The sequence below is a fragment of the Pongo abelii genome, chromosome 7 (genome assembly GCF_028885655.2).
Source record: "Pongo abelii isolate AG06213 chromosome 7, NHGRI_mPonAbe1-v2.0_pri, whole genome shotgun sequence".
NCBI classification, from domain to species: domain Eukaryota; kingdom Metazoa; phylum Chordata; class Mammalia; order Primates; family Hominidae; genus Pongo; species Pongo abelii.
In genome coordinates, this window is record NC_071992.2 from 116,157,577 (window position 1) to 116,183,505 (window position 25,929).

Below are 25,929 nucleotides of genomic sequence, written 5' to 3' on the forward strand. Positions count from 1 at the left end.
TGCCAAAAATGAATGCATTACTAGAACATTGCTATGTGTGTTTTTAAAAAATATTTTAAATATGCAAAAGAAGTATAATTTAACACTTGAAACAATATTTTAAGAGAATCTAGACTAGATAAAGGGTTATCTTCATAATATAAAACATAGAAAGTTATTTCAACTTTGAGGGGAAAGATTTGCCTCCTCACTTGACAAGGGACATAAAAACTTTTCCCTCCGTCAGCTGGGCGTGGTGGCTCACACATGTAATCCCAGCATTTTGGGAGGCCGAGGCGGGTGCATCATGAGGTCAGGAGTTCAAGACCAGCCTGGCCAACATGGTGAAACCCTGTCTCTACTCAAAATACAAAAATTAGCTGGGTGTGATGGCATGCACCTGTAATCCCAGTTACTCAGGAGGCTGAGGCAGGAGAGTGGCTTAAACTCGGGAGGTGGAGGTTGTGGTGAGCCAAGATGGTGCCACTGCACTCCAGCCTGGGCAATAGAGCGAGACTCCATCTCAAAAAAAAAAAAAAAAGATTTTTCCCTCCGTCTTGAGAACACCTGAGCAACTGGCAGTGGTGGGGTAGTGGAGGGGGGAGATATTATCAATTTTGAAAATCATTCACAAGTAAAAATTAACTTGTAAGTAATTTGACAGAATATTCTAATTTTAAGAGAGATACAAAATGTTCAGTTCATTCAATTTTAAAAATAAAGAACGAGTTTTAATTTTTTTAAGTGACAAAAAATAATGCAATGTATACACTTCAGATTAAAATACAATCAGTTAAGATTGGATAAAGACAAAGGAACAGAAAGGGAGGGAGCGAGAAAGAGGAAGGCAATCAGAGAGGTGAGAAGGAAGAGAGAACATAATAAGGATTCAAAAGGGAGAAATTAAGGTAACCAGTTTTTCAAGGATTCAGGCTTGCCTTTTAGCCAGATTGTAAATACGATCTGGCAGCAAATCTTCTTAGGGTTTATATTTAGCTTTGCATAATTAACCATATGTCTTACAGTTAAAGGAAACCATTTTATATCTTATATGAAGTGAAATGAAGTATAAACTATATTACTTCCTATTATTTTAAAATTGTTATTTTAAAATTTTATATATAGTAAAAATGGACCTTTTGAATATACAGTTCTAATACATGTATGGTTTCATGTAACCATCACCATATTCAGGATACAGAACAGTTCTACCACCCAAAAAGGCCTTCTTGCTGTCCTTTCAGTGAAACCCTTCCCTCACCCCAGCTCTTCTCTATTCCTATAGCTTTACCTTTTCCAGAATGTCCTATAAATGGAGCTGGAAAGTATGTCACCTTTTGAGTCTAGCTTCCTTCACTTAGCATGTCACTGAGATTCATTCATGTAGCTGCATGTATCATTGTCTCATTCCTTTTTACTGCTGAGTAGCATTCCATTAATAGTTGTACCAAAGTTTATACATTCGGTTATTCAAGGACATTCAGGTTATTTCCAGTATTCGCTAATTATGAGTAAAAACTGCTATACACACTCATGTGCAGGTTTTTGTGTAAACATATGTTTTCATTTCCCCTAAGTAAATAGCTAAGAGTGGGACTGCTGGGTCATACGGCAAGTATGTGTTTAACTTTATTGGAAGTTGCCTGACTGTTTTCCAGAGTGGCTATATCATTTAGCATTGCCATTAGTAACATATGAGAGTTCTAGATGCTTCTCGTCCTTGCCAGCATTTGGTATTGATTTTTTTCCCTTTTTACCCATTCTATTAGGTGTATAGTGGTTTCTCATCAGTTTTAACTTGCATTTTCCTGATGAGAATCTTTTTATGTGCTCATTTACCATCTCTATGTTACTTTTTGTGAAGTGTCTCTTCAAATTATTCCACCAATTTTCAAAAATTGGGTTGTTGTTTTCCTACTGTTAAGTCCTGAGAATTCTTTTTATAATCTTGATGCAAGCTCTTAAAAATTTTTTGTCTGTAGCTTTTTTCATTCTTTTAACAGTCTTTTACAGAGCAAAGGTTTTTCATTTTGTAGAAGTACAATTTATCCAGTTTTTAAAATGGACTGTGCTTTTGATGTTATATCTATGAACACTTTGCCTAAGTCAAGTCATGAAGATTTTTTCTTGTAAGTTTTTCTTTTTCAGAGATAGGGTCTTGCTCTGTTGTTTGGGCTAGAGTGCAGAGGTGTGATCATGGCTCACTACAGCTATGATCACTCTTTATTATTGTCTTCCTTCTGCTTGTTTTTATGTTCATTTGCTTCTCTTTTTCTTTTTTTCTTTTTGAGATGGAGTCTCGCCATATTGCCCAGGCTGGATTCAAGCTCCTGGGCCAAAGATTCTCCCACCTCAGGCTCCCGAGTAACTGGGACTATAGGCACGCCACTGCACTCAGCTTGCTCCTCTTTTTCTTAATTTCTCAAGACAGAAGCTTGAAATATTTGAGAATTTCTCCTCCGAATATAAGCAGTGGATGCTGTAAGTTTCTTTCTGACAGAAAGAATATAATTTTTAAGCCAGGCACAGTGGCATGCACCCATAGTCCCAGGGAGCTCAGGAGGCTAAGGGTTGCTTAAGGCCAGAAGTTCAATCCCAGCCTGGGCAACATAACGAGACCCCATCTTTTTTTTAGAAAAATAATATAATATAAATTTTAAGACCAGTAAGCTCCCTTTTATCAGAAAAGTAAATTGAGATGAAGTAGAATAAATAGCCGAAAACTCAGACATAATCTTTTCATCTTAAAATGAAATGAAATCAATTGAACTAGTTTACATTCACCTATAGTTACATTGAACTAGTTACATTCAAACAAGTTACATTGTTTGATAGAGTGTGAAAAGAGGTGCTAGAGCCTTGGACACAAAAGAAGCAACCCCAGACACTTTTAGGAAAATCATGTTAAAGCCCAGAGGAAAGTTATCAAGTTGGAATCTTTACATGTGGTTCTCCATCTCATCACATTCCAGGAAAGAATTCCCAGTCATTATGGGGTATGTTCCAGGACCATGGAAAAAGGCAGCAATTTGTGTTTTGTAACCTTGGCTGGTAATGCTGTCCCTTTATGAACTCCACTCGGGTTGGCCAGGCCCAGTTCATCCCGACTGGGGTATAACATAACTGATGAATTTAACTTAACAACTGACAATTATTGAGCACCTACTCTGTGTCAGGTGCTGAGATAAGACAATTGATAGGCTTTCTTTGCTTCTCCTTCTAAGGGCCAGGATTAACAAATTGCCTATTGGCCAGGATGATTACACCTGGGGATTTGAGTTCATGGGCTTTTTCCTGGAAGCTCCCTATCTGTTTGCCTTCTCTAGTAGAGATCATTTAGAAGGAAGAAGTGGCCATCACCATACAGCTGTAGCTGTCGAAGAGTTTGGTATTTATTCCATCTATCTCCTTACAGAGACGCAATCAGAGGAAAGTGAGCATCTACCCTCCCTTGCAGTGCTGTTGGTGTTGCTACTTAAAAATGAAAGCTAAGAAAATTAAAGTCACTCACAAACAGAAGGATAAAATATAGATCAGTATTTCTCTTGTGCTAGAACTGGCAGGATCAGGAAGGTGGAAGTCAGGGATTTCCAGGAGTTCAAACAATCAACAAAATCATAAAGGTGAACAATTTTGATTATGTGAAAATGAAAAACATGTATATGTTAGGCGCCATAAAAAAAACTAAAAGACAAATGATAAACTAGGAAAGATGGCAAAGGGTTGATAACCTTATAATATGAAAAGTTTCTACAAAACAATAAGAAAAAGATGAGGTGCTAGTACAAAACTGGGCAAAGCATACAAACAGACAAATCACTAATGAAGAAATAGAAAGGATCAGTAAACTTTGTATTACTCATAAAAATGAAAATTAAATAGATTCTTTTTCTTTCCTATCAAATTGGCTGAGATAGAAAAAATAGTACCCTTTGTTATCAAAAGTGAGGTAAGATAAGCGTTAAAAATATTTTAATATAATTCATATATAGTAAAATCCATCCTTTTCAAATTCAGTGAATTTTAGTATATTCATGAAGTTGTACAACTATCACTGATCTAATTTCAGAACATTTTTATCATCCCCAAAAGAAATTCCATACCCACTGGCAGTTACTGCCCATTTTACCCTTCCCCTGGCCCCTGGCAACCACTAGTCTACTTTTGTTTGTATGGATTTGCCTATCTTGAGTATTTCATACAGATGGACGCTGCTGTGCAAGCTGCTCTGCCACTTGGGCCATATGACCCAGCAGATCCAATGGTGCTTGAGGTGTCAGTGGCAGATAGGGATGCCGTTTGGAGCCTTTGGCAGGCCCCCATAGATGAATCACAGTGGAGGCCTCTAGGATTTTGGAGCAAGGCCCTGCCATCTTCTGCAGATAACTGCTTTCCTCTTGAGACAGCTCTTGGCCTGTTACTGGGCTTTGGTGGAAACTGAACATTTGACTATGGGTCATCAAGTCACCATGCGACCTGAACTGCCTATCATGAACTGAGTGCTTTCTGACTCATCTAGCCATAAGGTGGGTTGTGCACAGTAGCCTTCCATCATCAAATGGAAGTGGTCTATATGTGATCAGGCTCAAGCAGGTTCTGAAGGCACAAATAAGTTACCTGAGGAAGTGGCTCAAATGCCCATGGTCTCCACTCCTGCCACCTTGCCGTCTCTCCCCCAGCCTGCACCGATGGCCTCCTGGGGAGTTTCCTGTGATCAGTTGACAGAGGAAGAGAAGACTAGGGCCTGGTTCACTGATGGTTCTACACAATATGAAGGCATCACCCAAAAGTGGACAGCTGCAGCACTACAGCCCCTTTCCAGGACATCCCTGAAGGACAGCAGTGAAGGGAAATCTTCCCAGTGGGCAGAACTTCAAGCAGTGCACCTGGTGGTACACTTTGCATGGAAGGAAAAATGGCCAGATGTGTGATTCTACACTGATTCATAGGTTGTAGCCAATGGTTTGGCTAGATGGTCAGGGATTTGGAAGAAGCACCCAATGCTTCTGCCAGGACTACCATCCATGGACTCATGGAATGCCTTATCCGCCATCATGTTATTCCACACGGCATTGCCTCTGACCAAGGCACTCACTTTATGGCTAAAGAAGTGTGGCAGTGGGCTCACGCTCATGGAATTCACTGGTTTTACCATGTTCTCCATCATCCTGAAGCAGCTGAATTGATAGAATGGTGGAATGGCCTTTTGAAGTCACAATTACAAAATCAACTAGGTGACAATACTTTGCAGGCCTGGGGCAAAGTTCTCCAGGAGGCCATGTATATTCTGAATCAGTGTCCAATATATGGTACTCTTCCCCCCATAGCCAGGATTCATGGGTCCAGGAATCAAGGGGTGGAAGTGGAAGTGGTACCACTCACCATCACCCCTAGCAATCCACCAGCAAAATTATTGCTTCCTGTTCTTGTGATATTACATTCTGCTGGCCTAGAGGTCTTAGTTCCAGAGGGAGGAATGCTGCCACAAGGAGACACAACAATGATCCTGTTAAACTGGAAGTTAAGATTGCCACCTGGATACTTTGTGCTCCTCCTACCTTTAAGTCAACTGGCTAAGAATGGAGTCACAGTGTTGGCTGGGGTGATTGACCCAGACTCTCAAGACAAAATCAGTCTACTCCACAATGGAGGTAAGTAAGAGTATGCATGGAATGCAGGAGATCCATGAGGGCGTGTCTTAGTATTACCATGCCCTCTGATTAAGGTCAATGGGAAACTACAATAGCTCAACCCAGCCAGGACTACAAATGGCCCAGACCCTTCAGGAATGAAAGTTTGGATCACTCCATTAGGAAAAAAACCACGACCTGCCGAGGTGCTTGCTGAAGGCAAAGGGAATACAGAATGGGTAGTAGAAGAAGGTAGTCATCAATACCAGCTATGACCACGTGACCAGCTGCAGAAATGGGGACCGTAATTGTCATGAGTATTTTCTCCTTTTGTTAAAACATGTTTGTGCATGTATACGTTTGTACTAAGAAATGTCTTCATTTTATTTCCTTTTTTCTTTATCATGTGACATAAGATTTATTGACTTCATATCAGCATTTAAATATTAACTTTATATTATAGTATTTGGGTTGGGGATTGGTGCATTTCTGGTTGTACAAAGGATAGTTGTATTATGTTAGGTGTAATTATGACCTTATTATTGTCTTTATTTGAAGATTATGTATAATCTCAGGAAATGTATAGGGGTTCAAATTGACAAGGGGTGGTTGAAATGGTTAATACTGAGTGTCAACTTGATTGGATTGAAGGATACAAAGTATTGATCCTGGGTGTGTCTGTGAGGGTGTTGCCAAAGGAGATTAACATTTGAGTCAGTGGGCAGATCCACCCTTAATCTGGTGGGCACAATCTAATCAGCTGCCATCGAATATAAAGCAGACAGAAAAACATGAAAAGGAGAGACTGGCCTAGCCTCCCAGCCTACATCTTTCTCCTGTGCTGGGTGCTTCCTGCCCTTGAACATCACACTCCAAGTTCTTCATTGTTGAGACTTGGACTGGCTCTCGTTGCTCCTCAAGCTTGTAGACAGCCTATTGTTGGACCTTGTAATCATGTAAGTTAATACTGAATAGACTCCCATATATATATATATATATATATATATATATATATATATATAAAATCCTACTATATATATATAATCCTACTAATATATATATTATATGTCCTATTAATTCTGTCCCTCTAGAGAGAACCCTGACTAATATCATTAGAGTGAGACCCTGTCTCAAAAAAAAAAAAAAAAGAAGAAGAAAAGAGAGTCCTTTGATTTTGCTCTATTTTTTCAGGATCTTTTTGGCTATTCTGAACTCCTTACAATACTGTATGAATTTAAGGATTCTCTTTTCCATTTCTGCAAAAAGTTTTGATAGGACTGTGTTGCATCTGTAGATTGCTTTGAGTAGTATTAACATTTTAACCTTAATAACAATAAGTCTTCCTATCCATGATTACAGGATATATTTCCATTTATTCAAGTCTTTTTAAAAATTTCTTAAAGCAATACTTTCATCTCCTTGGTTAAATTTATTCCTAGGTATTTTATTCTTTTGGATGCTATTATAAATATAATTGTTTCCTTGATTTCCTTTTTGCTCTGTTCATTGCTAGTGTATAGAAACACTGATTTTGGCTTGTTGATCTTATACCCTACAACTTAGCTGAATTTGTTTATTGCTCTAGTTTTTTTTGGTGGGGGTGGTGAAGGGGGTGGATTCTTTTTTTTTTAATATAAATAGGATCATATAATTATGCATAGAGATACCTTTACTTTCTTTCCAATTTGGATGCCTTTTATTTCATTTTAGTGCCTAATTGATCAGTCTACAACTTTTAGTACAGTGTTGAATAGCCGTGGTGAAAATGGGCATCCTTGTCTTGTTGCTTATGTTTAGGGGAAAGCTTTCATTACTTTTATCTTTGAATATGATGTTGGCTCTGGGTTTTTTCATAAATATACTTTATTATGTTGAGGAATTTCACTTCTATTCCTAGTTTTCTGAGTTTTTTTTTTTTAAATCACAAAAGCATGTTGGATTTTGTCATGCCTTTTCAGCATCAATTGTTGGATCATGTATGCAATTCTTTACTTTTTCTGTTAACGAGGTATGTTGGCATTGATTGATTTTCTAATGCTGAACTAGCTTTGTATTCCTGGGATAAATCCCACTTGGCCATGGCGTATAATCCATTCAGTATGCTGTTGAATCTGTTTGCTAGTATTTTGTTGAGGATTTTTGGTCTATCAACTACTCACACTACCCTACTTGAGGCTACACTGTTGGCCATTCATTCCTTTGATAGTTGTTATTATTGTCTCCTTTCTTCCCAAACTACTGTTGGTGTTTCTGAGGCAGTATGCGCTCCTGTTTTTTTCTCTCATTTCTAGGCATTTCTGTGCCTACACTGTGGATTTTTCCTCTGTTCATCCTTTAAGTGTTAGTATATCTCAGGGATCCTTGTGAGCCTTTGAGTGATCCCATCCACATCCAAACTTTTATTTTTTGTAGAGATGGAGTCTTGCTATGTTGCCCAGGCTTGCTTCAAACTAGTGGCCTCAAGCAATCCTCCTGCCTCAGCCTGCCAGAGTGCTAGGATTACAGGGGTGAGCCACCTTGCCAGTTCCACACCCAAACTTTTTTTTTTTTTTTTTTTTTTGAGGTGGAGTTTTGCCCTGTCGCCCAGGGTGGAGTGCAATGGTGCGATCTTGGCTCACTGAAACCTCCACCTCCCGGGGTCCAAACGATTCTCCTGCCTCAGCCTCTTGAGTAGCTGGGATTACAGGCACCCGATACCATGCCCAGCTAATTTTTGTATTTTTAGTAGAGACAGGGTTCACCATGTTGGCCAGGGTGGTCTCGAACTCCTGACCTCGTGATCCGCCTGCCTCAGCTTCCTAAAGTGCTGGGATTATAGGCATGAGCCACCATGCTCGGCCCCAAACTTTTATATATTAGTAACTCCCAAGTCACTGTCTCTGGATAAGGCCACTTCTCTGATCTACATGTGGAGCCACCGCCTGAACAGCTCCATTGCATTGTCCCACAGGTATCCCAACACCCAAAAGAACTCACAAGTCTTTCATGTTTGGGCCTCTGTTTACCTGTCCAGAGACTATCAAAGTTGTTCAGAGCCATTTCAATCTTAAGGAAAGAATGCTTTGCATTCAGTTCAAATCTGGGTTATGGCTGGGCACAGTGGCTCATGCCTGCAATCCCAGCACTTTTGGAGGCCAAGGAGAGAGGATTGCTTGAGACCAGGACTTTGAGACCATCCTGGACAACATAGCAAGACCTCATCTGTATAAAAAATTTTAAAAATTAGCCAGGCATGGTGGCTGGCTCTCACCTGTAGTCCCAGCCACTCTGGAAGCTAAGGGGAGGATTGCCTGCCCCAGAGGTCAAGGCTGCAGTGAGCTATGATGGCGCCATTGCACTCCACCCTGGGCAATAGAGCAAGACCCTGTGTCAAAATAAATACATACAAATAATAAAAATAAAAACAAATCTGAGTTATGCTGGCTTCTAGCTCTGTGTACTAGAGTGCATTCCTTAGCTTCTTGTTTCTCTGTTGCCTCATTTGTAAAGTGGGAATGATAATACTTGGTATTAGGATTAATGTGACCCATATTAAGTTCTAAATGAACTGCAGCTCTTTAGTGATAGTATTGGTCAGACCTGAGGGGATACTGTGCAAAGGGGTGGAAAGTAATAAGCTGACCATTGTTTCTGCCGACCCTGACTTTTGTGCTTTCACCCAGTTTCTGGTGGAGAACCTGATTGACAGAAACCAGATTTAAAACTGGAGCCTTACTCTGATAACCCTACTGGGTTTAATCTGCAGATTTATCTTTATAGCAAAATCTTTTTTATTGTTTTAATAGTTAAGATCCCTTTGGCTGGTGATCCAAATTGGATGTTATTCTGCTGTATAGAAAACAGTATTTATTAATGTGTTTTTATACTTGATGTTTGTCTTAAGGTGATCATCCACTGATTTTCACTTAAATAATTGTGCTTTTCTATTCCCTCTGTCTCTGTGCTTAAAATCTTGGCTTTACCATTCATGAAAAAGAATGGAAAATATATCCATTAAGAATCAGATGAGAATTCGTTAAAAGAGAAAGCTTGGAAATCTCTGTATTTAAGTACTTTTTAACAGTGCTTTGAAATTATTAATTGCTTTGTTTTAAATATTGATAAGACACCATAAATTAAATATTTATACATCCTTTTCATATTTAAAAACAGATTCAACAATTATTAAAGCTATTAATACCTGAACTCCTAATCAAAATCAAATAAATTTTTAGTTTGAATAAGGCAATGGGATGGGAAATTTGCTGTGTTTTTAAGGCTCCCTTTAAGCTTAAAAACTAGGTGCCTAATTTGTGACTTTTTCGCTAAATTCACTTTTAAAATGACTTAAAAATCACTTACGCTTTATTTTTCTTTCAAATCTTTTTCTCCTAATCTTTTAAAATAAGGAAAGGTGCCTCCGTGTTGGGTATTATAATTGTATTCAAGTTTTCGCAACTCCATTCAAAAAAAGTACGTATTTTGTAAGCTCACCTGGACAGGTGGACTTGATGAAGGGGATGGCTCTGAGATGCCGGTTTTCAGCCACAGGCCGTTCAGCGCTTAAACAGTTAGAGACAGGGTAGGTTTCTGGCCGAAGCCCGGGAGCCGAGTCCTCACGAAGCCGCAGGGGCCCCGAGAGAGCGGACTGGGCCGACTGGCCCTAGAGGTCGGGCAGCACCGGCTCCGCCCGCAGGGGCGGTGCCCAACCCGGCTTCCCCAGAGCCCGCCCTCCGCGCCGGGCGCCCCCGCGGCCTCCGCGGCAACTGCTCCCGGTGATGCAAACCCTCACTTCCCGCGTCCACTTCCTCACAGAGCCCGCGGAGCCGGCGGGAGCCGCGCGCGCCGCCCAGCCGTGCGTCATGGGCAACATCCAGAAGAAGCTGACTGGCAAAGCCGAGGGCGGCAAGCGGCCGGCAAGGGGCGCGCCGCGGCGGGGCCAGTCCCCGGAGGCCGGCGCGGACAAGCGGAGCCCGCGGCGGGCCTCTGCGGCGGCGGCGGCGGGCGGCGGCGCCACCGGGCATCCGGGCGGCGGGCAGGGCGCGGAGAACCCCGTCGCGCCCCCACCCGCCGCCCCAGTCAGCCCCGCCGGCCTGAAGAGCCAGGGCAACGAGCTGTTCCGAAGCGGGCAGTTCGCCGAGGCGGCCGGCAAGTACTCGGCGGCAATCGCGCTCCTGGAGCCGGCAGGTAGGTGCGCCGCGCCCCGCCGCTTCCCGGGCCCCTCGCGCTGCGGTTCACCCGACCCCCGGGGGCCCAGTGGGAGAGGCGCTGCCGCCTCCTGAGTGACAGGCGCCGGCATCGGTGCATTCCTCCCAGGTGACTAAGAGCGCCGTGCCACCTGACCTCAGTGAGTAGCACCTTGGAATGCAGGCATGTTCCCGGCCAGGCACGTTTGCCTCCGTCCCCGCTGGGCTTTCCCTTGGTGGCTATTGCGGGTAGCAGCTCCGCGGAGTTCTGCATGATCAGTCTGCAGGACTGCAGTGCCACCCCACTGGAGACCTCGGCCGTCTTGTAATTCTGGTGAACTGTGATCTTGCTAATGGATTTTAACTGTATTTAATTAAATGTGATTTTTAGGAAGTGAAATTGCAGATGATCTAAGTATCTTATATTCAAATAGAGCAGCATGTTACCTAAAAGAAGGAAACTGCAGTGGCTGCATTCAAGATTGTAACAGGTAAACTGCACGTTTTCAGGTTTGTCAAGAGATTGTTATAATTTCATTATGGTGAATGCAATATCCAAGATCCTAAATTTTCTGCTTAAGGATCTAATTTCTTAAGAGCTTTACGGTATGTTAATTGATTGATGCATAAAAATAATAAATTATCTCACGTATATGAAGAGAGTTATAGAAGATTGTGCAAACTTTTTTCATTTCCACTGCTACTGCCCTAATTCGTGCTCTTTTCATATCGCTCCTAGACTACTGGAGAAGCCTGATAACTAATTCCAATCCACTGCGGCATCAGAATAACTTTCCTGAAACATTATTTTGTTCAGATTGTTTCCAACAGGCCTTTAATGGCTCAGTATTGGCTTCGAAATAACTGTAAACTTCTCTGTCACTACACTGCCTCCAAGCAAGTTTCTCCTTCCATTTGGTCTACTGGACCACTTGCTTACTCTCGCCCACCCTGTTCTCTGAGCTCTTGCCCATGTTGCCCCTAATGGTGGTAATGCCCTTTGCACATCTTAGCTTCTGAAGTTCTTGCTCAGCTACCCCTTCTCTCTACCTTCTTGGGTGCCCCAGACTTCCTGGTCATCTGCAGGCCTGTAACACCTACACTGACACTCGGTCACACCTCTTAAGTCCTGTTATCCACTCAAGGGGGTTTAAACACATCGAGGTTAGAAACTAGGTCTTTTCTTTTTTTAATAGACAAATAATCACTGTACATATTTATGGGGTACCGAGTGATGCTTCGATATATATGATGTGGCCAGGCACAGTGGCTCATGCCTGTAATCCCCGCATTTTGGGAGGCCAAGGTGGGCGGATTGCTTGAGGTCAGTTTGAGACCGTCCTGGCCAACATGAGGAAAGCTGGTCTCTACTAAAAATACAAAAATTAGCTGGGCGTGGTGGCACACCCTTATAGTCCCAGCTACTCGGTAGGCTGAAGCAGGGGAATTGCTTGAACCTGGGAGGCAGATGTTGCAGTGAGCAGAGATCCCACCACTGCAGTCCAGCCTGGGCAACAGACAAGAGACTCTGTAAACTTTACTCATATATATATATATGTATATGAAACTATGTACCATTGTTAACTATAGTCATCCTACAGTGCTATAGAATAATAGAACATGTGCCTCCTATCTAGCTGTAATTTTGTATCCTTTAACAAATCTTCTGCCTGTCCCCCACTTCCCCCTACCCTTTCCAGCCTCTGGTATCCTCTGAGGAACCCTGTCTTATACAGCTTCATACCCCTCGAAGCATAATAGTCACCCGTGGTACTCAATAAGTTACCTGCCTGGATGGTAAATATCTACATAAATAAAACATTGTTTTCCACCATTAAGTAATAAGAAGCCCTTTGGCAAGAAGCTACTATTAGTACATCTAAAAAAGAAGTGATGTCCTAGTTTGACTAACACAGCTCTGGCTTACTCCTGTTGTCTCATATAACACTCTCAGAAACTCTAGTTTGAACAGTAAATTATGTGGACACTGTTTATAAGGTGAGTAATTTATTATTGTTTTCATTGGCTGTATCATTTTATTTTGTTTTTGTTGTTGTTGTTGTTGTTTTTTGAGACAGAGTCTCGCTCTGTCGCCCAAGCGCCATCTCGGCTCACTGCAAGCTCTGCCTCCCGGGTTCACGCCATTCTCCTGCCCTAGCCTCGAGAGTAGCTGGGACTGCAGGCGCCCGCCACCACGCCCGGCTAATTTTTTGTATTTTTAGTAGAGACGGGGTTTCACAGTGTTAGCCAGAATGGCCTTGATCTCCTGACCTCGTGATCCACCCGCCTTGGCCTCCCAAGGTGCTGGGATTACAGGCGTGAGCCACTGCGCCAGGCCCAGTTTATTGATATGGGTAAAGCTTGCTAGTATCTGTGCCTAAGTTTAAAAAGAAGGCCTTGAGGCACTTGAATTTTTTTGCCAGTTTTACATATTTAAATTTGAAGTGAATAATACTTATATTCTCTTTGGCCTGACATCAGACCGCATCCTCAGTTGTGCTGGCTCACACTCGCTAATCATTACATTTTTCAGGATTTTGTGAGCTGGTTGATGTCAAGTTGATATTTTGAAATCTGCCATGGTGGGATACCATTTAATACCATGAAATGAGCAAATGCCACAAATCTGGGCTTCCCACCCCTCCTTTTTTCTTTACCCAGAGAGCCGGTTGTTAAGGGCTTTTACCAGTGCTCTTAACTAACAGACCAGACCATGTGAATTTGTTGGATACCAAGCCCGTGGTGATTTGCAGCCAACATCCTTTCAGCTCAAGTGTCTGTTTCTAATACATTACCCTTCAGACTTGTTTTAGGCCTTTCCACAGTGAGGGAGGTCAGGACACTTTAGTTAAAACTTGAGACCCCTAACATTAGAGCTGCTGCAAAAGAGTGGGTTTGTGTTGTCCTTACCTGAGATCCTCTAAGGTGATTAACATTTACTGGCTAAAATTGGCTGTGTTTCAGTGTAGACATAGGAGGAAGTCAAGTATGGGACTCCAGCCATGGTGTCCAGGGAGGCTAGAGTGGGGGCTTGTCCTAGGGGAGGGCAGGAGATGGCTCACCCGAGAGGGAAGTGGGCGTCGGTTTAGGTAGGTTGTGCTAACCTAAGAGCTGTTTTCTAGGCAAGGAACCTGGCCTTGCTGGTTGGTGCTGACCTCCGTAGAGACTGACCTACTCAGATGTTTTCTTTGATAGCTGGCCTACCAGTCCCAGTGTAAGAGAAATGGAGATGAGGCCCAGCAGGGGTGATTTTACACTAAAGCAGTGATTCTCAATCTTGTTGTAATGCCAGAGAAGCCACTCTGTGCTTTTGTGAACATCTTTTCAGCTCAAGTGACTATATTCAAACAGATTGCATACATGTTAAAGGGAGTTTTTGTGTTTTTGTTTTGTTTTGTTTTAGTTTTTCAGTTAATTATCTTTGCTCTTTGGAGAGTTCCACGAATTCTTTTTTTTTTCTTTTTTTCTTTTTTTTTTTGAGACCGAGTTGTGCTCTGTCCCCCAGGCTGGAGTACAGTGGTGCAATCTCGGCTCATTGCAACCTCCGCCTCCCAGGTTCAAGTGATTCTCCTGCCTCAGCCTCCCGAGTAGCTGGGATTACAGGCACTCACCACCGCACCTGGCTAATTTTTCATATTTTTTGTAGAGAAGGGGTTTCACCATGCTGCAGGCCAGGCTGGTCTTGAATTCCTGACCTCAAGTGATCCACCTGGTTTGGCCTCCCTAAGTGCTGGGTTACGGGGATGAGCCACTGTGCCTGGCCCAAAAGTTCTTATTACCAGATAAGTGGTATCAGGAGTCAAACACTGAGAAAGAAAAACAGGCAAAATTTAAAATAAGAGGAGAAAATTTTACCTATGAAAATAATTTTTAGATGTATTTTGGGAAAAACTACCATTTGATTTTAAATGTCTTAACCTCTGAGGAGCATTGGTTGTTTTCCAGGGGTGTGTTTGGAGAGTGGCCATTTGGAGTGCGGGGTGGGGGTTGGGGGGGGGTTGAAGATCTTGAAGGTCTCTAAGCCTGGCCTCTCCCCTCATCACAGCATCTCCTAACTGTCTTTTAGACCTCCAGGTGAAACATGAAAAGGGATTATGATGCTTAAGTTTGAAAGCCATCATTTTACAACTTTTAAAATACTCATAATTGTTTATAAGCTAAAATACTTCACTTTTCTCATCTATCAGAACCTTTTTGGTTTATCTAAACCACACCAAAAATCTTTTGGTGACTTTCCATTGAGGACATTTCAACAGACTAAATACAAATGAATGTTGCCTAGTAATTCTCTCCTTTTTCTTTTCTTTTCTTTTTTTTTTTTTTTTGAGACAGAGTCTGACTCTATCACCCAGGTTGGAGTGCAATGGCACGATCTCGGCTCACTGCAGCCTCTGCCTCCTGGGTTCAAGCAATTCTTGTACCTCAGCCTCCCAAGTAGCTGGGATTACAGGTGTGTACCACCTAACCCAGCTAATTTTTGTATTTTTTTTTTAGTAGAAACAGGGTTTTGCCATGTTGGCCAGGCTAGTCTTGAACTCCTGGCCTCAAGTGGTCTGCCAGCCTTGGCCTCCCAAAGTTCTGGGATTACATACAGGCTTGAGCCACCGTGCCTGGCCAGTTCTCTGCTTTTTCTTATCTTTGCTACTCTCACAGTCTTGAAATTGGAAGATTTTTTAGGGTCTTAACTGTGTTACCTTGAATAGATAGCCTCTTTTGTAAGCTCTGCTTCAAAAGTTCTCTGTGCTTATTTTTATGCATGGGTGGTTTTTTTCCTTAATGGAATTTCCATTCATAAGTTCATATTCATTTTCAGGATTGTGGTTAAAGAAAAAAGTCTTGCATTTACTGGGCAGAAAGTGCTAAAAATTAAGTACAGCATCTCATCAGTTTTAGATCCCAAGCTTGGCTTAAGGCCATCTTGAATAGATAAATGGCACCTTGGTCATTGGAAGTCTTCTGTGAAGTGAAGGTAGTCACATGGTTGTGACTCTGCTCATAGAGTTAATATTACCTAAACATTAAACTAAGCTAAATTTAAGGCAGTAGTACAGGTGACAGATCCTGATGCCCACAGATCTATTGTCTAGTGTTGAAATATGTTTACTTGATTTTAATTTTATATTTTAAATAACATTTACTGTTTTAAAAAACCACCTACCTATTATAGAAAACTTAAGAAAAAACTAGCACAGCACAAAGATGATCATTAAAATCACTCACAATCCTAACACCTAGGCAGAGTGAAATTGGTTATTTTTTCAGAGAAGTGAAGCAGATTAGGTTTAACAGCATTTCTAGAATAACTTCTATGATACGCCAGAAGGGCTCCCACAAGTGCAGCTGAGTATCTGTATGATGTGGTCTGAGTGGCAGATGACTCAGAGTTCCTTCATTTGTAGTGTTTGTGTGTGTACTGTGGTAGGCAGAGTGTAGGCTCTTGAGGGCTCACAGACAAGTTTGCTGAGTGCCTCTCATGACCCAGGTGATCTAGGACTGGGAATATAGTGGTGCTCTGGACAGGCAATGCCCTTGCCCTCACGAAGCTCACATTAGAAAGAACTGACCTGTGGGCACATCACTCCTCATGTTTCTGTTTCTTCACCCACATAATGAACATATTAATATTTACCTGACAGGTTTGTTGTGAGATTAGATGGGGAAGTCTACAGTGACTAGCACATAGCAGATACTCTGTCAATGTTTCCTCACTACTGAATCATTGTAGACAGGAATAGACAGCAGATTTCTAAGACTATTGGAAAAAAAAGCAAGTTAAAGAAAGCAGCCCTTGCTCATGCTTTCCTGGAAAGTTAAATACTTGATATATTAACTGCTTATAGCATGAGTTGAAAGAATAAATCCACAATCTTCAATGTGGACAGTCTGGTGCAGATGCTAGTTAGTAGGTTATATAGAAAGGAGGCTCTTCATAGGATCTCTGCATGGAGGACTTCTTTGCAGCTTCTGTTGATTTTGTTAAAACCAAGAGTACTATAGTTTTCATTCATAAATACAGATTTGTGATTCTTTAACCAAAGACTCTGTGCTGCCTTTTGACTTAACATATTTTCAGTTTACCATGGGATTATTGGGACATAACCATATTGTAAATCGAGGATTATATGTACAGTTTTTTTATTGTTTTACTTCAGAATATAATGAAGTACGTTAAATGCTGAAGTAGCTTTAAACACTTCAAACAAAACCAAAAAACACAACCATGAGATACATCTTTAGTGATATTGGAAACACTTCATAGACTAAAACGTGCAAGATGAAAATTCATAACTTAGAAGAAATCATTGTAGGTTTAGTTCCTTGATTCCCCTTTGGTCTGTTTTTGAAGCTCTTTTGCAGCAAGTGAATCATAATAAACTAATAAGTTTAGAGTGCTGATTTTCAAAATGTGATGCAACTTTTATGGTTCTGTACTTTATTATTAAATACATAGGTGCAAATAAGAATTTTCTTTTTAATCAGTCAACGACAAGAATCTGTTGAAACCCTGCTGTGTGCCTTGTGCCATGCTGCTCTGTTAGGGGACTGGGGAGGCCAGGGCATGCTGCCAGGGAGCTCCCGGCTCAGTGGGAAAGAGTAAATGCAGAGTGCTTTGCTACTGGTTTAAAAGAAAGGAACACAAATATGATTGCTTTCTTACTCTGGGTTTGCCTTTCTGGCATGTTGCCTGGTTCCCAAGGCGAAGTCTCGAATGTGTACATATTTGAGAGTTCAGTACTGCAGTATCTATTCAGTGAAGTATAAACGAAAGAGCATTTTTCAAAACAAATGGTATGTAATATTTTTGTCTTCTTTAGGGCTCTGGAACTTCATCCATTCTCAATGAAACCTCTTCTGAGGCGGGCGATGGCCTGTGAAACTCTAGAGCAGTATGGGAAAGCTTATGTGGATTATAAAACAGTATTGCAGATAGACTGTGGACTGCAGCTAGCAAATGACAGTGTTAACAGGTAATTAATCTGAGGCAGCTACCTAAAACCTAGTTGTTTTATACTGTTTTTCCCTTCCCCTCCTTCAAGAACATGTCAAAGTATAGATGTGTTCTCAGTTACTTTTATCACCTGAATGATTGCCTTCTTTTATTCCATTACATCAAATGGTTCTCTCCCTTAACTTAATTTCTGACTCTCCCTTAATACATTCTGACTTGTCCTCTAATGCCTTTGTATTTGTTTTCTGATCCATTTATTACGGTTCAATCAATATTTTTTTTGGTCTTAGTAACACAGGATATAACTCATATGTGCTGCTTAAATATATGTGGTGATAAGAGGGTATTTACATTGATATCATAAAATCAGTACTAGTAGCTGGGTGCGGTGGCTGATGCTTGTAATCCTAGCACTTTGGGAGGCCGAGGCGGGTGGATCACTTGAGGTCAGGAGTTCGAGACCAGCCTGGCCAACATGGCGAAACCCCATCTCAACTAAAAATACAAAAATTAGCCAAGTGTGGTGGTGGGCGCCTGTGATCCCAGCTACTCAGGAGGCTGAGGCAGGAGAATTGCTTGAACCCAGGCTGCAGAGATTGCAGTGAGCTGAGATCATACCACTGCACTCCAGCCTGGACAACAGAGCAAGATTCCATCTCAAAAAAAAAATTAAAATTAAATAAATAAATCAGTACTAGCTATAGAATAAGATCCAAAAATGTGGTGAAAACTGCTGTGTTGAATCCTCTCCTCCCAGAGGATTTGCAGGTGTTCATTGGCACCGTATCTGTCAGTGGAAACATATCTCTTGTTTCTCCTGCGGAGAATGGATGTCTTCATGAGCCTGCCAGATATTTCTGTTATATGCCCTTGTAAATAGACACTTATCTAGGATGGATAGTAATTTATAATGGCGAAATAGCAAAGAATTTGGATCTAATTTATGTTATGACCTATTTACCCCCAGCGTGAGAATGGGAAGGTAAAAACTTCCAGACTTCATCAATTGCTTTCTGTTGAAATTTGAAAATTACTAGTTGGATAACATTTCTAGTTATATATGATATTTTCTGATCCCATTTGCTTAAAGTGTAACTTCTGAAATATTTATATGTTACACTGTACCCTGTGCTGGTCTAGTGGACCAGGCCTTGCTCCCCTCAAAAAAAAAAAAAAAAGCGGGGGAAAATGACATGGTCTCCGTCTTTAAACATACTAGAATATAGTTGGGTAGAAACAGTGTACAGCAGTTTATCCCCAGGCTGGGGGAAGGGGATCACAGACAGGCCAGGCCACCTGTGTCTATATGGGCTGAACTTGTTGCAGAGAGAGCACTTGAGGGGGGGCTTTGAAGGACACTGAGAGAACGTGAAGAGACCTTAAACAAAATTGTCGAAAATGAGAATGGTAATTCAAGGTAAGTTTTAAAATCAGACCTTACCTTCCCATGTGGTCCCAGCCCTGCTGGAAAGATATATAGGCAGAGCTGACAACCGTTCTCTTGGTAGTCACAGGGAACATGTCTGATCCCAGCCTGCCTAGAAGAAAGGGACATACATCCATTATCTGTGATGGGGTGAGATGAGACTGAACCTCTTGCACCCACAGCCTCCTTGACCTTGAGCTTCCTTGGCCTTGACCAGGCAGTCTCACCTGGTGCTGCACAGCCACCCCACGGCGCGCCATCTGCTGCCTCCTTTTATGTGCCTGCAGGCCCTTTCTCCTTTTTGTCTTTGAATTCCTTCTCATCTATCAGGAGAGGACTTGCCTCCTCTAGGAAACTACTTTCCCTGATCCACTGTCTCCCTACTCCATAGGTGCACCTTAGGTTCCCTTTCTCAGTGCCTCCATAACACTGGGCCCTCTTTTATTACCCAGCTTCTATATTGTTTTCACGTTTGCTGTCTCTCTGTGTAAAATTCTTTTCCTGTGGCCCTAGCCGGTATTCCCTGAGGTCAGAAATTGTGTTTTTTCATCTTTGTCACTGCACTGCCTCCTGTGTCTGCCTCCAGTAGACGTCCTCAATAAAAATGAGTGCATTTTCAAACAGAGAATGCAGGGTTCACTCCTGTGCTTTGGGGCATTGCTTGTTGCTTTTAATTTGCCCCATCCTCGGCTTGGTAGTTTTCAAGGTAGAGCTGGAGAAAGTAAGATCTTCTCACAGTGTTAGAGGTTATCGTGAAACGGCAAGTGGGGAGACACCGGAAGTATCAGGCAGAGGAGGGCCTGATGAAAAGGTATTTTAGGAAGTCTAATTAATAGTAGGCTGAATGGTTGAAGGGAGAAATGGGTCTGAGAGACCATGATTACTGACATTTCTGACCTTTTTGCATTGTAGTTTTTCTAAAAAATTGAGGTAGAATTCATGTATATAAAATTAACTAAGATGTACAATGCAGTGGTATTTTGTACACTCACCATCTTGGGCAGTCATCACTTCTTTCTAGTTCCAAAACATTCCCACCATCCCAAAAGGAAGCCCTGTACCCCGTAAGCAGCCACACCCCATTTTCATTTCCCCCCAGCCCCTGGCAACCACAATCTGTGTTCTGTCTCTAATGGGTTTATCTGTTCTGATGTTTCGTCTAAATGGAATCATATATGGCCTTTTGTGTTGGGCTTCCTTCACTTAGCATAATGTCTTCAGGGTTCATCCACGGCATAGCATGGATCAGTACTTCATTGCTTTTTATGTCTAACATTCCATTGTATGCATGTATATATCATATCACATCTTGTTTATCCATTCACCAGTTGATGAAGATTTGGGTCATTTCCACCTTTTGGCTATTGTGAACAGTGCTGCTGTGAACATTCATGGACAAATTTTTGTTTGCATACTTGCTTTCAGTTCCTTTTCGTATATGCCTAGGAGTAGAATTGCTGGGTAATTCTATGTTTAACTTTTTGAAGATTGTATTATATTTGTTATATGTACTCAAGAAGGTTCATTTAAAGTAATTGACTTTTAAGACTCAGTCATTTTTTTAATTGAATGGTTCTTGTTGATATTTTGTTGATGAGGAGGCTTTGGTTTACCATGTATATTTTTATATACAATATCTGTTTAAAATTGTTCACTATTTCTTATTTGTGAATCCCACATTTATGCTTGCTTTTCCATCTATTCCAATTCATTATGGAAAATTAAGCAACAGAAGCTTTTTTTTTTTAAATTTAAACATCTGTATTTATTTTGTTTCTGTCTTCCATTAACCATATGCCTCTCTTCCTCTCCAGGAATCTTATATGTTAAGTTTCCCTGCATATACTTATTTATTCCCTGGCAACACATCATCTCTTTTCAGCTGCTTCTTCCTTCCTCTCTGCTGGTAATATAAGTTTTGCTTGAAAATTCTTTTTTCTGAAACTTCTTTTTCTTCTGCAATTCTGGGTGGTTATACATTAATTTAAATTTTTTTTTTACATTAAAGCATAAGATTCAATTATTATAACCAAAGATCACTATGGGAATTTAAGTTTAAGAAACTGTAGGGAAATTATGTGCATTACATTTGTCTATATATAAATATAAAAGTTTTTCACACAAAAAGTATGTGCGACTAGATTTAACTAACTTGAATTTATTCTGCTAATTGCCAGTAAACCAATTCAGTCTTAGGAAGCAGTTCTTTTTAACCAGATTTGTTCAAAAGACGTAATTTTTAATTTTGTTTTTACATCTAATTATGACATTCTGTATGTTTAAAATAGTGAAAAAGTGATCACTGAGGATATTAATCTAAATTTTATGATGGCCATCAGTAAATGCCATTAATAAAAAAGCCCTTGTAGTAGAATCCAGTATCTTGTTTTTTCATCTTTATTCATATGAAAAGAGAATAAATGGGGCTGGGTGCGGTGGCTCACGCCTGTAATCTCAGCACTTTGGTAGGCTGAGATCACCTGAGGTCAGGAGTTTGAGACCAGACCGGCCAACATGGCAAAACCCTGTCTCTACTAAAAATACTAAAATTAGCTGGGCGTGGTGGCGCGTGCCTGTAATCCCAGCTACTTGGGGGGGCTGATGTAGGAGAATTGCCTGAACCCAGGAGGCAGAGGTTGCAGTGAACCGAGGTCGCATCACTGCACTCCAGCCTGGGCGACAGAGTGAGACTCCATCTCAAAAACAAAACAAACAAACAAAAGAATAAACTGATAATTATAGAGATGAAAAAAATACAGATCAAGAAAGAGTATCTTAACCACGTGTAAATGTTTTGAGAAAAAGCATTATTCACATGACAGCGAGCCCTTACCAGTGTTGGCAACCAGTCTTGTACACCTGTTGTCAACCACAGTAGTTGGTAATGTGGTTATCATAATGTACAGTTTGGGCACAGAAATTCTAAAATACTTCTGATCATTCTCAAGAGTAATACATTATCAATTTAGTAATGATTTTAAATATTACAGGAGACATTTCTTCTAGGCCTCCTAAATTTTAGTTTCATTAATATATTTAACTTTATCAAAAAATACAATTTTATTATGTATATGTTAAAATTTTTTAACAAATTAAAAAGTCTTAATTTTTTTTTGATTAAAAAATAGTCTAAGTTGCATCATTTATGACAACTTGTAAAAATCTTTTTGAAAACAGTTTATATAGACAGAAAATGCTCAGGATTGCATGTTTTCTACAAGGAAGTACACATTTGCATAGCATTTGTAAATTTTGTTCTTAATCTGACCTCAGTAATATAAAAAGCAAACTAAATGATCAACAGAGAAAATTCATTTTCTCTTCAGGCTATCAAGAATTTTAATGGAGCTGGATGGACCAAATTGGCGGGAGAAGCTGTCACCTATTCCTGCTGTGCCTGCTTCTGTGCCACTGCAAGCTTGGCATCCGGCAACAGAGATGATCTCAAAACAAGCAGGAGACTCCAGCAGCCATCACCAGCAGGGCATCACAGGTGGGGGATGCCTGCACTCATTTCTTCTCAAGGTTACCTTGAGTTGTGTGTGTACTTTCACAGTAAAGCAGAGAGATAAGAGCATTAATTTTAGAATCAGACCTAGGTTTAAGTGAAGTCCCTGTTCTCCCTCTTTTATTTTATTATTATTTTGAGACAGGGTCTTGTTCTGTTGCCCAGGCTGGAGTGCAGTGGTGCAATCTTGGCTCTGCCTCCTGGGTTCAAGCAATTCTCCTGCCTCAGCCTCCTGAGTAGCTGGGATTACAGGCATGTACCACCACACCTGGCTAATTTTAGCGTTTTTTTTTTTTGTTTTTCTTTAGTAGAGACAGGGTTTCACCATGTTGGCCAGGCTGGTCTCGAACTCCTGACCTCAAATGATCTGCCTGCTTTGGCCTCCCAAAGTGCTGGAATTATGTTCTCCCTCTTTAAAACTACATGGTCTTAAGAAGTTGCTATATACCTCCTGTGTCCTACTAGTATACATGTAAAAGAGTTTTTTGTTTTGTTTTGTTTTGAGACAGGGGCTTGCTCTGTCACCCAGGGTGGACTCCAGTGGTGCAATCACGGTTCACTGCAGTCTCGACCTCCCAAGCTCAAGCAATACTCCTGCCTCAGCCTACTGAGTAGCTGGAACCACAGGTGCACACCACCATGCCAGCTAGTTTTTTTTTTTTTTGGTGGAGTCTCACTTTGATGCCCAGGCTAGAGTGCAATGGTGTGACCTCGGCTCACTGCAACCTCCACCTCCCAGGTTCAAGCGATTCTCCTGCCTCAGCCTCCCGAGTAGCTGAGATTACAGGCGCCCGCCACCACGCACAGCTAATTTTTGTATTTTTAGTAGAGACGGAGTCTCCCTATGTTGCCCAGGCTGGTCTCAAACTCCAGGGCTAAAGTGATTCTTCTGGCTCAGCCTCCCAAAGTGCTGGGATTATAGGCATGAGCCACCATGCGTGGTTTAAGGCAGGGGAATGTATCAATAAATGTCTCACAAGGAGGTTGTCAGAAATAAATGGAGGTGTGTATATAAAATACTATATTCTGACTTTGTAAACCTGTAGTAACCTCTTAAACATTGTTAACTAAGAAAGCCAGGTGCAGTGGGTCACTCCTGTAATCCCAGCACTTTGGGAGGCAAGTGGATCACTTGAGCCCAGGAGTTCAAGACCAGCCGGGGCAACATGACGAAACCCTATCTCTACAAAACAATAGAAGAATTAGCCAAGCGTGGTGGTGCATGCCTACAGTCCCAGCTACTTGGGAGGCTGAGGTGGGAGGATCCCCTGAGCCCAGGAAGGTTGAGGCTGCAGTGAGCTGTGATGGTGTCACTGCACTCCAGCCTGGGTGACAGAATGAGATGCTGTCTCAAAAAAAAAAAGTTAAATAACATGTAGCTCTACAGTAGACCCTGTATGTGATGAGGCTAAAGGAATAAGACTGATATGTTTAAAATAATAAAGTAAAGCCCCACAACATAAATATAGTTATGTGCTCATAATGGTATTTCAATCAACAATGGAGCACATATATGACAGTGATCCCATAAGATTATATACTGTAACTTTACTATGTTTTTACTATAAAGGTGCTATACTCTTACTGTACCTTTTCTGTGTTTAGATACACAAATACCATTGTGTTACAGTTGCCCACAGTATTCAGTACAGTAACATGCTGTTACAGGTTTGTAGCCTAGGAGCATTAGCTTACACCATACAGCCTGGATATATGGTAGGATATACCATCTAGGTTTGTGTAACCACACTCTATGATGTTTGCACAACAGCGAAATTGCCCAACGACAAATTTCGTAGAATGTATCCATTGTTGAGTGATGCATGACTGTGTAATGCAGGTGCTTCCTTCTGTCTTTATCGTAGTTGTTAAAAAATTTGTATTCCCTTAGTGCCTACATTATTACTTTAAGCATAGTAAGTAAGCATTTAATAAATGTGACTTCACCCTTGCTTTCTGCTTTAAAGCCAGCTGAGGCCCCATTTCTCCCACAAAGCTTAGAAACTCCATATGTATCCCCAGACTGTGCTTCATCTTGCAGATGCCCTGAGGTTCCTGACCCATGATGTTCAGATGGCTAGTGTTGGACCCTCATTTTCTTTATTGCCAAGAAAGAGCAGACAGGGAACATCTGCCAAGTAGATGATCTAGCAGTCCTAGGGAAATTATGGAGATCTGTAGTTTTCTAGAGTCCATTATTAATAGGGCCTGACACAAAGCATTTGCTCAGTAAATAAGAGCTACTTCTTATTAACAAAATGCGTATATAGCTGTGAGTTAGCAAACCATAGCACAAGTATAATCAGCTGTGTTTGAATTTTTCTGTCCATATTTGTTTACTGATTGATAGAATGGATACCAAAGGTTTAAAGACACTGGAGGATAAAAGCTTGAGGAAAATTTTTCAGCAAAATCTTCCCTAATATTCTATTTCAGGGTTTATATACGAGGATTGGGAAAGTACCATTTGACCCTATTGTGTCAGATTTTTTTTTTTTTTTTTTTGAGACAGGATCTTGCTCTGTTGCCCAGGCTGGGGTGCAATGGTGCAATTTTGGCTCACTGCCGCCTTGACCTCCTGGGTTCAGGCAGTCTTCCCACCTCAGCCTCCTGAGTAGCTGAGACTACAGGTGTGTGCCACCATGTCTGGCTAATTTTGTATTTTTTATAGAGACAGGATCTCATTATGTTGCCCAGGCTGGTCTCAAATTCCTGGGCTCAAGTAATCCTTCTGCCTCAACCTCTGAAAGTGCTGGGCTAACAGGTGTGAGTAGCCTAGGCTGTGTGAGATCTTTTGAAACATGAAACATGGGCAGAAATATTCTGTGATTTGAAATAGAAGATGAAAAGTAAACTAGCATTTTATACAATTTGTGCAGAGGGACAAATAAGATTATTGTTTACATTCTGAGTTTATATTATAAATTTAGGGGGCTGGGCATGGTGGCTCTTGGCAGTAATCCCAGTAGTTTGGGAGGCCATGGCAGGAGGATCACTTGAGGCCAAGAGTTCAAGACCAGCCTGTGAAACAAAGCAAGACCCCCATCTCTACCAAAAAAGAAAAAAATTGGCTGGGCGTGGTGGCTCACGACTGTAATTCCAGCACTTTTGGAGGCTGAGGTGGGCAGATTGCCAGAGCTCAGGAGTTTGAGACCAGACTAGGCAACATGGCAAAACCCTGTCTCTACTAAAAATACAAAAATTAGCTGAGCATGGTAGCACGCGCCTGTAGTCCCAGCTGCTTGGGAGGCTGAGGTGAGAGGATGGCTTGA

General features: G+C 41.3%; 2 protein-coding genes across 9 annotated transcripts in view; one reads left to right on the forward strand and one right to left on the reverse strand.

Annotated features, from left to right (window-relative positions):
- Positions 1 to 25,929, forward strand: part of SPAG1 (sperm associated antigen 1) — a 76,085-nt gene that overhangs the window by 36,904 nt on the left and 13,252 nt on the right. For 5 of the 6 annotated variants that reach the window (XM_054519231.2, XM_054519232.2, XM_063726440.1 and 2 more), the window contains 4 exons: positions 10,404 to 10,775; positions 11,166 to 11,265; positions 17,590 to 17,742; positions 22,476 to 22,642. In XM_054519231.2, coding sequence (XP_054375206.1) covers positions 10,404 to 10,775; positions 11,166 to 11,265; positions 17,590 to 17,742; positions 22,476 to 22,642 — 792 coding nt within the window. The remainder of the gene's footprint in view (positions 1 to 10,403; positions 10,776 to 11,165; positions 11,266 to 17,589; positions 17,743 to 22,475; positions 22,643 to 25,929) is intronic. The other variant, XM_054519234.2, reaches the window with a different exon arrangement.
- The window catches only part of RNF19A (ring finger protein 19A, RBR E3 ubiquitin protein ligase), a 116,792-nt gene that overhangs the window by 10,591 nt on the left and 80,272 nt on the right, over positions 1 to 25,929 (reverse strand). For 2 of the 3 annotated variants that reach the window (XR_008509431.1, XM_063726441.1), the window contains exon 11: positions 19,165 to 19,261. Coding sequence is in view for 2 of the 3 variants with exons in the window: in XM_063726441.1 (XP_063582511.1) it covers positions 19,165 to 19,261 (97 nt within the window). In the remaining variant the exon portion in view is untranslated. Of the gene's footprint in view, positions 1 to 12,850; positions 14,581 to 14,692; positions 14,843 to 19,164; positions 19,262 to 25,929 lie in introns of those variants that run through there. The other variant, XM_054519235.2, reaches the window with a different exon arrangement.